General features: G+C 41.1%; 1 protein-coding gene, 1 long non-coding RNA gene and 6 other non-coding genes across 8 annotated transcripts in view; 1 reads left to right on the forward strand and 7 right to left on the reverse strand.

Annotated features, from left to right (window-relative positions):
* The window catches only part of LOC107298856 (centrosomal protein of 295 kDa), a gene marked incomplete at its 5' end in the record, with an annotated part of 31044 nt that extends 27137 nt beyond the window's left edge, over positions 1 to 3907 (forward strand). Inside the window, 3 exons of the mRNA XM_015828221.2 lie at positions 524 to 620; positions 2655 to 2754; positions 3652 to 3907. Coding sequence (XP_015683707.2) covers positions 524 to 620; positions 2655 to 2754; positions 3652 to 3699 — 245 coding nt within the window. The remainder of the gene's footprint in view (positions 1 to 523; positions 621 to 2654; positions 2755 to 3651) is intronic.
* A 920-nt stretch (positions 3908 to 4827) lies between these two features.
* LOC107298854 lies at positions 4828 to 6771 on the reverse strand. The gene is made up of 3 exons (XR_001549167.2): positions 6722 to 6771; positions 5660 to 5740; positions 4828 to 5105 (listed from the first exon to the last, which is right to left on the reverse strand). It is a non-coding gene; the product is annotated as an uncharacterized LOC107298854 (long non-coding RNA).
* Positions 5920 to 6041, reverse strand: LOC114923542. Its single transcript, XR_003810668.1, has one exon. It is a non-coding gene; the product is annotated as a small nucleolar RNA SNORA32 (small nucleolar RNA).
* A 76-nt stretch (positions 6772 to 6847) lies between the features above and the next one.
* LOC114923543 lies at positions 6848 to 6982 on the reverse strand. The gene has a single exon (XR_003810669.1). It is a non-coding gene; the product is annotated as a small nucleolar RNA SNORA18 (small nucleolar RNA).
* A 1607-nt stretch (positions 6983 to 8589) lies between these two features.
* LOC114923537 lies at positions 8590 to 8665 on the reverse strand. Its single transcript, XR_003810663.1, has one exon. It is a non-coding gene; the product is annotated as a small nucleolar RNA Z40 (small nucleolar RNA).
* A 2387-nt stretch (positions 8666 to 11052) lies between these two features.
* On the reverse strand, positions 11053 to 11191 carry LOC114923541. The gene has a single exon (XR_003810667.1). It is a non-coding gene; the product is annotated as a small nucleolar RNA SNORA1 (small nucleolar RNA).
* Positions 11192 to 12227: 1036 nt separating this feature from the next.
* On the reverse strand, positions 12228 to 12365 carry LOC114923540. Its single transcript, XR_003810666.1, has one exon. It is a non-coding gene; the product is annotated as a small nucleolar RNA SNORA8 (small nucleolar RNA).
* A 2364-nt stretch (positions 12366 to 14729) lies between these two features.
* Positions 14730 to 14803, reverse strand: LOC114923539. The gene has a single exon (XR_003810665.1). It is a non-coding gene; the product is annotated as a small nucleolar RNA SNORD5 (small nucleolar RNA).
* Between the last annotated feature and the right edge of the window lie 2508 nt (positions 14804 to 17311).

Below are 17311 nucleotides of genomic sequence, written 5' to 3' on the forward strand. Positions count from 1 at the left end.
AATAGATTCTGCCTACACTCCCTGAGGTTGGGTGGTGCATCTTGGGCTCCCAAATCATGATGAATACTCGGTTATGTGGCCACCTAAATATGGACTTGTGGTTTCTCATGGTCTCAGATCTCTGGCTAAAAATCTGAATTGCATGAGCCTGGTTTCTTTCCCAGGATAGTAGCAATGTAGTTTACTGTTGTTATATTAACCCATGCTACACCATGCTTCAAGACAAAATTTCATTTTTTTGTAATTAAAAATAAATATTTAACAATATATAATTACATAGTTTTTGTGATTAATCACTATGCTTTAATTATGTTCAATGCAAATACATCCTGCATATCAGATATTTACATTGCGATTCATAACAGTAGCAAAATTACAGTTATGAAATAGCAACGAAAATAATTTTATGGTTGGGGGTCACCACAACATGAGGAACTGTATTAAGGAGTCGCGGCATTAGAAAGATTGAGAACTACTGGTCTAATCTAAGCCTTATGTTTCATATGTCCTGGTTGGATTCAAGCGGCAGCTGTTCATCTTTTGAAGAAAGTGGAAGAAAAAAGGTGCTCTCCAGTTGACAGGAAAGTGGCCGCAGCACAAATGCAGCAACGGACTTCAAGGTATTTCACCACCCAACGTCAAGAGAAATTAAACCAACGTACTTTTTAACAAGCCGTGTAATTTTAGCCAAAAGACCTGCCCCTTTGATGTTGACTTTACAGGCCGTAATCAGCACTTTGAGTTGCCCCTGAAGCTTTACTGGCAGTCAGTGCAGCTTGTGAAGCAAAGGTGTCAAATGGCTTATTGCAATGTGTGCAGCTGGCTGGCTGAAGTTTCAAGGCCAGCCCCACACAGAACATATTGTAGTAATCAAGCCATGAGGTGACTGGAGTGAGAGTGATGATCTAAAGAACCTCCCCATTTAGGAAAGGGTACAACAGAAGAAGCTGGGCAAAGACTTTCACAGCCACAGCTGCCACTTGCTCATTGGGCAGGAGCTTTGAGTCCAGAAAGACCCCAAGCGGCCCAGAAGCCTTGAATGGGGAAGGGCGACTCCATTCCAGGATAAAGATGAAATATTCCCAAATATCCACAGCTATTCTGCCCTGGTAAAATTGAATCGGCAGCAGTTCCCTCCCCATCCAGACCCTCAAAAGCCTCCAGGGACTTGGACAGGATCTTTTTACTTCTTTTCCTACATTTCAACACTAAATTCATAATTGTCAGGGCAGAAACAAACAAGTGGACAAAGCTTAAGTTTGCAATGTAATTGCAGGTCTTTCTCTCCTCCCCTCCCATCAATGTTGAGGTTAACCACATTGTGTTGGTGTTTTGCTTCTTTGTTTAGCACCCTGATAATACTTGGAAGTTCAGTCTAGAATGGGACTCTGGCATAGCAATAGAAAGGGTTTTAAACTTTAAACTGTACAGTAGTTGGTTTTCCAAAAAAGAAAGCATCAACACATATATAGGTATAGGTTCTCCTGCTTGAGCAGGGGGCTGGATTAGAAGATCTCCAAGGTCCCTTCCAGCTTCTATTCCTATTGCATTCTACTCTATTATTTCTATTCCTATTCGATTTGATTTATATAGCTGCCATCTCATTTTTATGTGATTCTGTGTAGCTTACAATAAAATACATGAAATACACAATTTAAAAAAGCAAATAAAAATAAAACACCTAGCAGAAGGCCATAATCTGATCAGACAGCCACCCAGGAGACAAGCTCTGTGATACATCCAGGAACCAAAGCCAAGTTTCAAGGCCTTGCGGAAGGCCATCAGGAATGGGGCCAGTCTAACCTCAGTACGGATGTTGTGCCAAAGGGCAGGAAAGGCTCTCCTGGATTGCACCAGAATGCTCTTCTTGACAGATTGGGTACAGCAGGTAGAAACAATTGGGGAGGGTTGGTCCCCACGTGTTTCCACTAGAAAGTCTGGGCCTTGCGTCTAGCACACAGGTCGGCAACCTGCGTCTCTGGAGCCGCATGCGGCTCTTTGAGCCTTCTTCTGTGGCTCCCAGCCTCTTCTGCCATTTGCAGAGACAGAGACAGGCACTTGTGCTTCCCTTCTGTGTGTGTGTCACACACACACACACACACACACACACACACACACACACATTTTTTCACCGGAGTGGGACTTTTCGAATAACCCGCCCCGAGGAGGGAAACGACGCAGAGACGTCCTTCGTCCTACCCCTCCTCTCTCGATCGGACAACATCTTGTCGAACTTCGGTCGAACGGTCCACTCGTCTAGTCTCCCCCCCCCCCTCTCTCTCGAAAGAGGGAGAGGAAAGAGGGAAAGGAAAGAGTGTTAAGAGAGGGCGAGGAAAGAGAGAAAGGGATAGGAAAGAAAGGGGAGGGAGAGACAGACCCTTTTTACATCTAAAATGAAGATAAAGACATGATTAAAGGGTATATGCGGTGTTATCTTCATTTTAGATGTCAAAAGGGTTTTGCGGCTCCTAGTGTTTTGTTTTCAGTGGGGTCCAAATGGCTCTTTAAGTGTTTTGGATTGCCTACCCCTGGTCTAAGCATTCCTATTTTTACTGATATCTTGACTGGAGATTGAAAATTCTCCCAAACTATTGCTAGTCCCTTTGCATAAAGCATTGCCTGGTAACTGGAACAACTTTCCATTTCTTTCATAGACTGTATAATAATCTGGCGGAAGTGAAAAACAGAAAGGAAGAGAAAGACAGAAAAGAAAATTATGCCAGGAACAGGGAAAGAGCAAAAGAATTTCACAAGGTAAAACATTTGCAACTGAATATTCCATCCCAGGCTCTAAAAATAAAAAAATAAAACACCTCTAAATTTTGCTGGTTATATTTATTCTTTTAGTTGTGAATCAAATTGACCGTAAGTTTAGGCATTGACTTAAAACAATAAAGAGAGGAATTCATCCTGTTTCCAATGCAGAAAACCAAATGTGGTTGGCAGCAAGTGCCAGAAGTAAAATAATGCTAATACCATATTATTCCTTATCCAATTAGCAATGAGCAAAGCTTGATGTTGCAATGGTGCTGAACGAATGGCACCACCAGTCCTGGAAGTCCCAGCAGCCACGCCTTCACAATGGCCATTTGCAATTTTCCCTGCCAATTTTCCACAAGCAAATCAATGCTTGCAAGTTGCTTCTGGCCCTTTTTCTCCCAAACCCTGGAGTACAAAATCCCAGGGTTTTAATATTCCACCATCGCACTACTCCCCAGCCCACATCCAATTGCCACAGCACTTTCTGCTTCACTCACCCACCTTCCAGCCTCCTTTGGAGCCACCGGGCACTTACAACTTCCTTACAACTTCCAACTGGCTTCCCTGCTGACAACTTGTGGGAAGCCAGCAGGAAATTGGAAATCACGGTCACATAAGGTTCTTGCTTAACAAGGTGGCTTTTTTAACGACAGCAATGAGGACTGTACTTTAGAAACGCAATTCCATATTTAAAAGCAGAGCAGGTAAAATGTGCAATATCCAAAAATATTACCCACAAATCATTGTAGCTGTTCAGGAGTTTGACTCTAGATCTTTTGGTCACTTGTGCCACATTTTGCTCACTTTTAAGCTTCTAAGTGCTGCTGCTATTATACTTCTGCCATTTATTCATTGCTCAGATTATTTATTTTCTTTCCCCTTTCTTTATAGAAAACAATGGAAAAACTACGAGCCAGGAAAATGAATTTGAAAACCTAGTGTTTTGCAGATGTCCCACAAATAGAGGATAATTTATCAGCATTGTATTTGAGGTCTCCTTGATAATTAAATTATGTGGCAGAATTTGAGATAATTCACATTTGGTATGGATATATTTGCAAACTTTCCAATGCTGTATATAGACCATTGTCTCCCAATTATGGCTTTTCAACTCAAGATTTTATTTTCAAACGTCATGTGTTTGCTTTTTTGTACTATTTTAACTATTTATAATAAAAACTTTATTGGCAAAAATGTAGAACATTTGACAATTTATTCAAAAGCCATGTTCATTTTCACTTGTCTTTAAAAAAATTGTGCCAGTCAGAGTGGGAAAGGGAGATTTATTGTCAGCCTCCTGCCAAACAATCCAGAAGACGGAGAATGAAAAGTAGTTGAATAGCAAGCTACCTTTGGAAATTTCAGCTGCCAGTAAGAGAAAACACTGTACACGGCTTGTAATTTTTCTTAACCTGCCTATTATTGCATTCATGAGCAGTCTTATCCCTGAGTCTATTATGTTGCTTTCTAAAAGCACATCTATATAAATAAAAATGTAAATGTTCGTTTGTTCAAAATCTTAAATCTCCGAAAGTTCTTCACCGATTGCTTTGAAATTTTGACACAACTTTGCATTCGAATACACGCGTGTTTTTATATACCTACTATTATATAGATGTCACACCTGTGACAGGTAAAAACATGCTTTTTTTGAAAAGCAGCGCCATCTGTTCGCATTCCTATGATTCCAACGGATATGCCATTTCAATTTAAGAGATTGCAATTCCCAATTCGATTGGCGTTTGCAATCACCATCAACAAAGCTCAGGGCCAATCTTTAGAATTGTGCGGTTTAGATCTAGACACGGACTGCTTCTCACATGTTGCATGTTCTAGAGTCGGCAAACCAGACAATCTCTATATCTGCACAGACAATGGAACAACAAAAAATATTGTATACCCACACAAACGTGCGCTTTCTCTTTTCTTTCTTTTCCATTTAACCAGACTCAGCCACAGCAACGCGTGGCCGGGTACAGCTAGTGAGATATAAAAAAGATAGAGGAACTACGCCAAAATGTAAATAATGTATACAAGATCAGGAAACAGAATTCAGTTGTATGACAAATGCTTAATATCATTTATTAATTAAGCCATAATTAAATCACAGTACAGCAAAACTGCAAATGCAGTTGGAGAAAGCTAAGATTATTCAAATCAATATCTGTTTAACAATTAGAAGTACCCAAGAGCATGGCTGCTTAAAAGACACAGATCTCAAGCTTTTGTTAAGAAAATAGTCGCCCGGTGAATTTCCACAATTTTTCAAGCATCAAGGCCCAAATATTTGGCAGAGACCATTCTGTTCCAGGTCATCCTCTCGGCATTCTTCAAGTGCCAGCTACCTAAAATAGAAGAAGAGTATTTTTATGAGGTAAATCAATGTATTTTTGGCTTGGCCTTTTCTTTTCACCAACCCTCAAGGGAGATTTATAGAGCTAGTTTAGCTGCTTGTTTTGGTCCCTGTAGCCCAGGGGAAGGTACTTCTTCTGAAGAGTGATTGAAATTTATAACGGACTTTCCCCAACTTTCATTTAGCTGTTCATCCGAAATGACCTACAAGGGCAGGGGCCCTCAACCTTGGCAACTTTAAGACTTGTGGACTTCAACTCCCAGAATTCCTCAGCCAGCTTTGCTGGCTGAGGAATTCTGGGAGTTGAAGTCCACAAGTCTTAAAGTTGCCAAGGTTGAGGGCCCCTCTACAAGGGAGCCATCCAACTACTTCTGACTCCCAAAGGTGTCTCCTCTCGTACAGATCACAGAGCACTCCAAATCGCCTTGATATCCTACAGAGGACTTCCATGTACGGTCACCGCGTTAAGAGCTGCTTGTTGATCAGCACACAACCCTCTTTGAAGTGACCTTCTGCCCAGCAACTTCCACAGCCTTCCTTTTTTACCTTTAGCTTGAGTCCACTTTCAGCCAACTTTGCAGATCCCCACTGAGATTTCGTCAGGGGTATTTCGATAAAGGCTCACGACTGAAAACGGGGGAGAAAACATGATAAGCATCAAGTGAATCTTGTTCTGGTTTATTAATCTGTTTTAGATGAGAACGCAAGTAGAGCCGAGATGCAAGGGAAGACACAGAAAGCTAGAGACATTCTTCGGTTTAAAGCTTTTAGATTCTGGCCCTCAATTCTTAAATTCCCCCACCCACTAATGTTCCCACCAGATTTGTTGCTACCATGGCAGCAGTGTAAAAAATCTAGAGGGGTTGCTTTGCGGTCACGTCCACAGCATACCAGAAATAAGATTTTCTAGCAGCCTTGGTAGAGACCAAATACAGGTAGTCCTTGACTTATGACCGCTTGTTGGGCACTTGACAATGGGCTGTCCACATTTATGGCTGTCTGCAGTTATGCGATCATTTTATGATGGTTTTGCCAAAAGCCAGCATTTTTGGCAAGACCAGCCTCCTAGTGAACCATTGGTTTGCTTAATGATTATAATGGCTGCTTTAGGCCTGCTGTGTTTGCCTAACCTACACCACAAAAAGTTATAAAATTGGGTCGGATATATGGGTGACCCTATTTACAACTGTCATGACTTACAACCATGATGGGCAAGCTCCATTACAATCATCCATCAAGGACTACCTCTTCAGATATTATGATCTAAAATAAAGGTCTATTTATTAAAGCAATTAGCTGTGGATTTTTACTTGCCAGTTCCAATGTGAAAACTGAAAGCAAGGCTCCATAGTTAATTATCACTTTAAGACATTTGAAATATACCAGAAGAATATGTTTTCATATTCTCCATCCTTGCAGTATCTTCCCAGAATTTAGGACGGTGCAATCATATTTTCTTCAAGGAAATTAAGGTCTCTTGTTTTATGTTACTTCAGAATCTTGAACTGTTTTAAGAAATCCAAATTTCAGGCTGAACGTGGGATTATGTGCCATCAAGGCTCTAAAAGGCTGCAATCAAAATAAATGAGGCAAAACTGGGCACATTACCTTTTCATGAACACAATTTCAGAAGGGTCAGCGCAACTGATGTCACGTCCCCCCCACCTGCAGAGGGAAAAAGTATTTCTTCATGGCTGTTCTTTAGGAGGAACGCTGGGGCTATCCTAAGATCTTTATTGTCTTGTAATTTTACTGCACCCATCAAGCACAGAGATTAATGGGTAAAACGAAATCACAAGTCTGTTACTTTATGAGGCGTTTCCAACGATAAAGAACCTACAGTTAGGCTCCATCGGGATAGACCTCAATATTGCTTTTTCAATATTGTTACAGCTTATACAGGTTCCACCTACTATTTTGGGACTCAAGTTTTATCAGAATCGGAATAGATAATGTAAAATGGTGGAGGTTGAGTTCATAATGTAGTTGATTTTTACATTAACCGCCCATACATTTTTGGGTCTGTTGCAAGTTAAATCACGAGTGTTAAACTTTCTATTTTTCCTTTACTCTAAGGTATGGTTCGGCACGGAAAAAGAAGTAGACTTCGTCGACGTCAAGTGAACACGAAACCCGAGTGCACCAAAAACCAACTGCCAACTTGCAGCTGCAGGAAAACATACATTGAATAGGAGGGCAAGGCTATCACAAAGTTACCTTCTTCTTTTCCTATAGTCATAGGAAACTTCAGCTATCAATTTCCTACCTTGCAAGTTAAGTTGGGCTGAGATATACCAGCAAGCTTGATGGACTTTAACTTAGGTTCCCCCCCCCCCGCCTGCCCAAACCCCATTGCCAAACTGATTTCTGCAAAATTTTATTTGCACGCAGACTCCTTGTTTTAAATAACTGCTGCTTTAGCTCTGGTTTTAAGGGATATATATATATATATATATATATATATATATATATATATACACACACACATACACACACACACACACACACATACACACACACACACACACACATACATACACACACACACATATACTATTGAAACCAATAAATAATGATCACCAAGAGAATAAATAGGAAATATTTAATAAATCAAACCTAGCTAGGTTTGATTTATTAAATATTTCCTATTTATTCTCTTGGTGATCATTATTTATTGGTTTCTATAGTATGGATATATACCTTCAGATTTTCTCCCGCGTAAAATTGGAAGTTGGAACAATTGGAACTTCCAATTGTTTCAATGGGATATATATATTTATATTTATTTATTAAACCTTTTTATGGTTTCATAATTCTCCTGGTGAGCTCACTTTTTTAAGTGCTATCAGTCATGAATTTACCTAGGAGGCAACCTTGGCTCTTTTATGACTCGTGGACTTCAACTCCCAGAATTCCTGAGCCAGCCATGCTGAGGGGAAAGGGAGAGGTTTCCAAGCTCAGCCATGGCTGGCTCAGGAATTCTGGGAATTGTAGTCCACGAGTCATAAAAGAGCCAAGGTTGCCTACCCCTGGACTAGGCTATGTCACACAAACATTCAGGATTCCCCTTTTCTCCTGATCTTCCTTTTCCCTACAGGATCTTTTTAAATGACAGAAGAAAAGCCTTTTAAGCTTATTTTCAAGGCTCTATGACAGTTTCAGTTATTTCATCTAAAATGGCAACAATAACAAAAAAAAAGATTGATTTCTGGGGGGAGGGGAATCTCTCTTCAAAAGAGCTCAGAGTTTGCACTCTGTCCATTTCTGTCATCACCAACTAAGGGAGCCCATTGTTCATCCACTCTAGTTCCAGGGCGTTCTCTTCATCAATTACTTCCCATTGTATTGAGAACCAATTATGCACCCATTTGTAATCTCATCACCTGCCTGGCAATATAAAATTCCAAGGAACGTCCTTTTCTACAGCAAAGGCCCAGAAAGTCAACAAGCTATTGTAGAAAGGCTACTTCAATCAACTTTGTTCAGAATGGCTATTACATCACTCTTCTCTTTTCAGAGCAGTTGAACATCTGGCCAATCATCATGACAATCTCTCATCAGTCTTAAGAAAGGAACCACAATTTTCACGCCACGCTTTGGCATGATGTTCTTTGCAATTTTACAAAAACCCTTCTACGATTACCCACTAGATTCCAAACATATCTACTTTTCTATTAGTGATGGTATCCATTTCAGAATTCCTTCAATATCTTACCATTTCAGTCATAGATAGCGATGGAAGAGAATAATTTGTAGCTCAGGATGGAACAGTGGAGTCCTTGGTGCTTTCTGAGTTTGGCCATTTTCTTGTAGATATATCTCATTATCAAGCTAGGTAATAGCATCAGTGCTAGTGGTGAGTAGGGTTTGTTGTCATAATCTAGTGGCTTGCCTTGTTGGTAGGAGTGGCCCTGGTGGTTTGCTGTTAAGTTTGTTTGGCAGTCCCTTGACTGGATTATTGTTTGCTTCTTGATGGTTGGGTCTAATATTAATCTTGGTGTTAATCTCTGCTCATCTGGGTGTTTATTGATGGTGAGAAGGAGTTTTCATGTCTTCTGACTGCTAATTGGCGTTTATAGACATGATCTGCTAGTCTTTTGCCTGTTTATCCAGTGTGGCTGTTATAGGCCTTGCAATTTATGTTGTAGATTCCTGTTGTTTCTTCTGGGGCTTCCAGTTTACTTCTATTTTGGAGGGTTTTAGTTGATTTGGGTGCTGCAGTGATGCCGTGTGGTTGAAATGGTGTTGAAGGCTGGTGTGGGTGGCTTTACAATAGATTTACTTCTAATTTGCCGTCATCGCCTCTGCTGAGAATATCCAGGAAAGGTTGTTCTTTTCTTCTTTCCTAGGGAATTTTACTCCTTTGAAGATGTTGTTGAAGGTGTCCTTGTGTGGTCTCTATAGTTGGTTCTTTTAAATTATGACAAAGGCATCATCTACCTGCCCGATCTATATTTTGGGTTGTATGTACGGGAGTGCTACTGATACAAGGAGGCGTTGTATTATGGTCTCTGCTATTAGTCCTGAAAGTGTTGATCCTGCAGGTGTTCCTTCGATCTGTAGATATATTTGTTAGTCAAACTAAAGGTACGTGGTTACGCAAAGGTTGATAAGGTCCATGATTCGGGTTGCTTCGATTTTGGTGTTATTTGGTTAGGCCAGTGCCGTGACATCAAATGATGAATATGATTTTGTCTCCACCTACAATCACGCGTTGGGATTGTTTGGAGGCCCTGCAGTGAGGAGTTGTTGGAGTATTTGCTTCCCTCTGTGAGGTATCTTGAGCTTTTTAAGTCAAACTTTTAGCAGTATGGTAGGTTGTGGTTCCTGATAATGATACAACTGAACGGAGAGGTATTCCTGGCTTGCATACTTTGGGGCACCTGTAGAAGTGTGGGAGGACAGGTCCACTACTCTTCATCCACCACTGGTCGTCTTTGGTGATTTGCTCCTTCTTGGTGAGATTGCTGAGTGTTCTTCTTGATCCAGGTGACTAGTTTTGTTATCAGATTGGTGTCCACTGAGGTGTTACGTTTGTCTTCTAATAATTCTTTTGCTTTTTGTGTATGTTCTGATGCATCCATGATGACCCTGGTTCAACCTTTTGTCTGCTGGAAGGATGATGATGATAATTTGGCACTTCTTTTAGATTTTGAGGGCTGCTGTGTCTTCTGCTTTGAATTGGTTTTGTTCTTACCTTCTTGTTTGGTGCTTTCTTGGGCCTCTGTGGGGAATTCTCTGGTTTCAAATGCTCCTTCTAAGGCTAGCAAAGGTTTCCAGTTGGTTGGCATCCCCTGGGCTATAGTTTTGGCCTCGCTGTAGAATGTTGTGCGGTAGATAACGGGCAGCTGAACATGTTGACCAGCCTTTTGGGCTCCAGCCTTTGATACTGGGGTTTAGTTTGGCTTTCCTTTTTCCAGCTTGTCTCAGGGAAGTAGTCTTGATGTGGTTGTCAGCCTTTCTATATGGTGTTCCTTGTTCCTTCAGGTTCTCCATGGTATGTTGGTATTTGTGTAGTCTGAAATGCGCACCTGGGATCATGAGTCGTATTTTCCGCCCTCATCAGCACAGCAGCTTGAAAACCATCATCAGCCATACTTTGGGTTCCTTTAAAAAAAAAAGAGAGAGAAAATGTTTGCTTTGACTAAATCTGGTCGTTTTGTCTAAATCTGACAGGTTTTTTTCCACTTCAATGAACAAAGTGTTTTATCGAACTGTTTTCCCCGTTACTTATGGGTAAGGGCTACACAAACAGACAAACCTTTTATCTTATGAGCTACCATAGATATATGTATATATATCATCGCCAGCCAATAGCAAAAAATCAGACACGGAGATTGGCAGCTCAAAATACCAGGCTGCCTGTTTGCGATGCAACAGATTCTAGCATTGACTTATACACCTTCCGGTATCTTTATTTTGCTAATAAAACTGCAGGATAATATCCCAGGTCTCATTGTCATCAATATAACTTGTTTTACAATGATGGAAGCAGAACCTGTGTTTTCTGTAGCCTCATTGAATCGTTTGGCAAACACAAAATGAGATGTGCCCACACTGAGTACTTCAAATGAGGCAAGAATTTTAACTTGAGTCCACAGTATTCCCTTTGGGGGGGGGAAAACAATTATTCCCTTCAAATAAAAAAACAAACAAACTATTACCTTCAAAGATTTGCTCAAACAATTGCAGCTTGATTCTACTTTTTGTCAGGATTTTTCCTAGAATAGAAAATGTTTTATTATGACATTTTTCAAGAACAGAGGCTGTATAATGCAGGTAGTCCTCGACATACGACCACTACTGGGTCCAAAATTACCATTGCTAAGCAAAGCAAGTTAAATGACTAGCACCCAATTTCATGGCCCTTTGGGCACAGTTGTTAAGCAATCACTGAAATTGCTAAGTGAATCATGCAGTTCAACAAATCCAGCTTTCCCCTCAATTTTGCTTGTTGGAAAACAGCTAGAAGGGCCGTAAATGCCGATCACAACTGTTGTAAATAGACTTCCAGTTTGCATTGTAGCGATGCAGCCAAGGGAAAGCGGGGCTCCATTCCCCACGGCTGGTTTATCTCTGCCAGGGGGCCCTAAAGGGGTCTAAAGTTGCCCCGGAGATGCGATGAAGGAGGGGATCCTTGTCAATCACAGAACGATGGCAGTCGATCCGTTTGATCCAAGGAAAGCCCTCCAAACCGGCAGAGGAAAGACTAGCTGCATTTCTGTGGCTAGCCCCAAGCTACTGACAACCGAAGAAAGCAAGCACTAATTAGCAGATAGTGACCAGCATGCTTGGAACTGGGTAAGAAAACTGATCCTTTCTACTACTTTGATACTCGATTCCCTGGAAAAGACAAATTCCCCAAAAAGCAATAAAGTTCCCTAATGCAAGAAGGGGATTTTTTACTTCACCCTTCCAGAGAAACAACTGTTGTAAGTACAAATTTTGATCACTTCATCTCAGGAACTATCTTTCTGCTGGCAGAGAAAACCCAGCAACTAATGGTCTACTTGTTATACCAGTCACAGTATGGCAGTGTTAACAGGGAGTTCTTAAACGCTTAATTTCCTTCGGTGCACACTGATGGCCTGAGCCAACACTTTTAACTCTTCCTCCCTGTCTCAACAAAAATACCAGGTTGCACAAGCACAGCAGCTTGAGAACCAACGATGCCACATGCTGAATTGATCTTGCACTGTTTTTTGAACAAGCCATCAGTAACAACTGCTGGTTGCAGATACCATACAGTGCGGTTATCATTTCTTTTTTCAGAGCTGCAAAGATACCTGTGTACTGCACAGCCCCAAACCACATTTTAATAAGGGATATGAAAATTTCAGGAACGTTCATCTCTGAAACTGATCCTTTCACGTATTTCAAGTACTAATTGGTGCCAACGTACCTTTATCTTCCACCGAAATTGGTTTTCCAATCTTTATTTTCCAGGAGCCTGAAATCAAAAATTGTCCATGCATCAGGAAACATTCTTACGAATATCTCAAATACCACGTATTGTGCTGAGCAAAGGTTTAATTTTACTAGCTAATTGAGAAAAATGTGTTAACACTTACAAAAGATAAATAAGCTTGAGAATCATTTAAATGCCTATAGTTTCTGTGCTGTATGGGCAGTCCTTGACTTATGACTGTAATGGAGCCTGCCCACCATGGCTGTAAGTTGTACTGGGTATAACTCAAGAGCACTCACCTGGCCAACCCAATTTTACAAGTTTTTTTCATGGCAGTTGTTAAGCACACACCAGATTCATTAAACAAACCAATAGCTCACTTTGGGCCAGTTTTGCCATATACAAGAAAATGCTATTTTTTTAGCAAAACCATTGTAAAACACAAGTCATATGATGGTGAGATGCTGCAAACAGCTGAAAATGTGGCACAGTTGCAAAGTGCCTGAGGTGCAGTCATGTGAATGCATATGTGTGTGGCCGGGGGGGGGGGGGAGAGAGAACAGCAGCAGCCATTGAGACTTTGAATTTGGGCTGCAAGTAACCCCAAGGAGGTCCAGCGTATCTTTGAATGGTCGTTCAGGGGCTCATCGTAAGCCCAGGACTACCTGTAAAGTTTCTTGTACTAGTCAAACAAACTTCATGCTTTCAGATTATTCTAATGTTAAATCAAGGCCCAGATAGGATGATGTCCCTTCCTTTAAGTAACACAGCAAATACAAATTAGCTGTGGGTTGCAAAGAAGGTTGTATTATTAGCACTGACTCTATCGGCTTTCATCTGAGAGACCAGTCAAAACCTGGAGTTGTGCTGCCAAATAATAATAGAAAGAATTCTAAATGTCTGAATACTTTACAAAACTACAAAACACAATTTATATCAGGGGTGGGCAACTCTGGCCCCCTTTACAATCTGTGGACTTCAACCTTGGGACTTCTGGGAGTTGAAGTCCACAGGTCATAAAGGAGCCAGAGTTGCCTACCCCTGGGTCTGTCTTTATCTTAACCAATCAGTGGCAGAAAATCAAAGCTCTTTTCCTGATGGAGGTTTTAAAGAAACCCATTAGCCTCCACTTTGAATCAGAAAGACTTTTTGTGGGGTAGAAGGGAATGATGCAAACTTACTTCCTACATAAGCTGAATGGCAGACCTTTTCTTTTCCAGATGGTATTGACGGCCATTTACAAAGCAAAGCACGAAAACCAGGGTGTGTTTTTTTTTAGCATAGCTGAAGCTGGATTGCACTGCACCATGTGCTAGATGACATCAGTCCATACCATCTACTGAATTTCTATCCAGTTTATGTTCTATTAAAGCCAAAGCACAGACGCCCATCAGCCAATCGAAAAATATTAAGAAAGCAATTCACCTCAGAGTCGCTAGGTGATGGAGATCAAGTCTCTGAACGACAACTATTTGCAGAAATGGACACCATGTTTAAACTAGGGGGAGCTCTGAGCAAATAGAATAGAATTCTCTATCGGCCAAGTGCGATTGGACACACAAGGAATTTGTCTCCGGCACACCCCATACACCCATCAAGATAGAGAGAGGGGCTCCAATTAAAAAAATTCAGCTGAGTCACGATGGCTTCATTTAGCTTCAATCAGCTGCAGAGATCAAGGTTGGTAGGCTTTTTAGCCCAATGACACCAGTTTCCCCCATCACTTTACTTATTCTGCTCCCAGATTAGAGATTTCCAAATGGAATCCATCAAGGGGGCCATTGTGGCAGCTGATCCTTTGTCAAAACTTTCAGGAGGGCAAGAAAACACAATGAACTTGATCTGAGCAAGGAGAAATTAAGCAAATGCAAGGCATCACAGTAGACTATGCATCCATTTTCCAAGCTGAGGCATTTCAGGAATAGCGAAATCACAAAAGCTTCTGCAAAGAGCAATCAGCCCCGATCAATTTTTGTTTCATCCAGTCGTCCTCAAACCTTCATTTGAAATACTGGAGGACAGCCAGTGGTTTTGCTAGTTCAAAAAACAAGAAAGAACACATCAGGTATATATCAATTTGCAGCATTAACTCAGGGTCTATTAAAGATACACAATGTCATTTACTGTGGGGTTTTTTCCCCCCAGCGTTTGTTCAGGTAGCCAATTTGTTCAAGTTGCCTCATGCTAACAATTTCTTCTGCACTCAATTCTGATCAGAGTATTAGGTTTAGTTCATTTGTGAATCATTTAGCAGTTGAACTAAAAACAGTCATCATAGGAACTACAGTGCAGATTTTACGAGGGCAATTCGAAAATAAACCTCCGTTTGGTTATCAAGGACACTCGCAGACACAGAACATTTATTGTACACATTAGAAAACTACAACATTACATTACTTTTCGACATAATCGCCATTCCAATTGAGGCACTTGTCATAACGTCTTACAAGGTTTGAAATTCCTTAGTAGTAGTCGCTCGGCGCCAAATCTGGGCTATGGGGAGAGGGATGATCAAAAACATCCCAACGGAACTGCTTCAAAAGTTCTTGGGTGTATCTAGCGGTGTGCGGGCGAGCATTATCGTGAACCAACACCACACCGGTAAGTGGTGCCATAGAAAATCCCACCAAATGTGAAGATGCCAAAGGAGTAACTGCTAGTGAAGTTCACAGAGCATGATTCAACCATCAATTCTGAAGTCTATTGTGAAACGTTATGAAAACTCAAGAGGAGCCATCCATAACAAGCATCGGGGCACGCTGACTTCCAGTGTGGTGTTGGTTCACGATAATGCTCACCCGCACACCGTTAAACGCACCTTTTTGATCACCTCCCTCCATAGCCCAGATCTGGCGTCGAGCGACTACTACTAAGGAATTTCAAACTTTGTAAGACATTATGACAAGTGCTTCAATTGGAATGGCGATTATGTCGAAAAGTAATGTAATGTAATGTTGTAGTTTTCTAATGTGTACAATAAAAGTTCTGTGTCTACCGAGTGTCTGTCACTGATAACCAAACGGAGACTTATTTACGAATTGCCCTTGTAGATCCAATTATATATCCTACAGAACAGAACACTGACGTCCCCTAAAAGCCACTGAAGATGTTACCTAGCCTGGTAACAAAATGTTTGGAAACCAATCCACAAGCCTAGAGAACAAACCTTCATCCTCATCCTATACCCGAGCAACAGATATTCGGCACTATTACACATATCCTCTAGTTCAGTGTTTTTCAACCTTGGAAACTTTAAGATGGGTGGACTTCAACTCCCAGAATTCCTCAGCCAGAGTTGAAGTCCACCCATCTTAAAGTTTCCAAGGTTGAAAAACACTGCTCTAGTTGTCTGGATTACTGGATTTAGTGAGTGCTACCAAGAATTTAGAACTCACCACAGCTCATAAATGCAAATTTTAAGTGGTAAGAAAACACCTTTAACATATTAGGATAAGAGGGTGAATGAAACATATGTGCCCTCATTGCGACAAAACTGTGATTGGCTCATTGTCATGCAAACTTTGTGCACGTAAAGCAGTTATACCGGTGTAAAAGCCATTGTCTGATGTTCAGAAAGAATTATACACTTAAGCGCTGAGAGAGGAAAGAAAGAAAAATTAAACCTAAATACCTGGCTTGTATTTTGCTTGCTTCTAAGAGACTTCATTAAGGTGGCTTGGGTCTTCAGAATGGTACATTTCATTTGCATGCCTTCTAGGTATTCCATTTTTTTTTTAAAAAAAGTTCTTATTTCTAACAGTTGCCACTCACTTTCTCCTTGCGTTCGATTTCTTCTTTTTCTTGGGAATTTTGCTGCTTAATATGAAGCAGCTGTTGTCCTGGAAAAGAGAAACCAGCAGGGCACTGAAAAAGAACGCCAATATCAGAGCAATTAAGCAGAATCTCAACTCATTTCAAAAATGTATTTTGCAAACAAGCAGGCAGGCAGGCAAATCTGCTGGCATTCTGGAAACCGGTAAATACCTGGAATGCCCTGGGTTAGTGGTTGGGCCCCTTGTCCATTAGTTTAGAAGGGGGGATATTGCTAGCAAGACTTGCAATTCTAATTTATCTTCTTCTAACTTACTCCATTTCCATTTTCTTTCCTTCTTTTCCATCTCCTTTTTAAAAGTCTTATTTTTGCAGGGCCCTCAACTAACACAGTATTCTGAACACAGAAAACTGGGGATCTAACACTTTTAGCTTCTGCAACAAGCCGTGCAGCCTTATTCTGCAAGATCCAAAACAATGAGCAATAGGATGGCTCAGATAAGCCTTGATTTAGGGACAATCCTTGACTTTAAGACTGTTTACACCTTACAGAAAGTTAACTTACAAGTGTCCTTGTGCTTACAACCGTTGTATAACCCCCCCAGTCATAATTGCAATTTGTGTGCTTGGCAACTGGCTCGCATTTACAACCAGTTGCAACATCCTGTGGTCACATAATCATAATTTCTAACTTTTTTTGCCAAGTCCTAGGAAAAAAAGGCCACTAGGGAAGCTGTATTTGCTTAATGACTGCTGTAAAAATTGGGTCTGTTTCAATTTATGATGGCAATGACTAAGACAGAAATTCTGGTTCCAATTCTGGCATCGGACCTGGTTATCTCCGAGACCGCCTTCTGCCACAGATCACCTCTCACCGGCCGATACGCTCCCACAGAGAGGGTCTCCTCAGGGTGCCGTCAACCAGACAGTGTCGGTTGGCGACCCCCAGGGGGAGAGCCTTCTCTGTTGGAGCCCCCACCCTCTGGAACGAACTACCCCCAGAGATCCGGGTGATTCCG

The sequence above is a fragment of the Protobothrops mucrosquamatus genome, unplaced genomic scaffold (assembly GCF_001527695.2).
Source record: "Protobothrops mucrosquamatus isolate PMUCROS unplaced genomic scaffold, P.Mucros_1.0 scaffold4336, whole genome shotgun sequence".
NCBI classification, from domain to species: Eukaryota; Metazoa; Chordata; class Lepidosauria; order Squamata; family Viperidae; genus Protobothrops; species Protobothrops mucrosquamatus.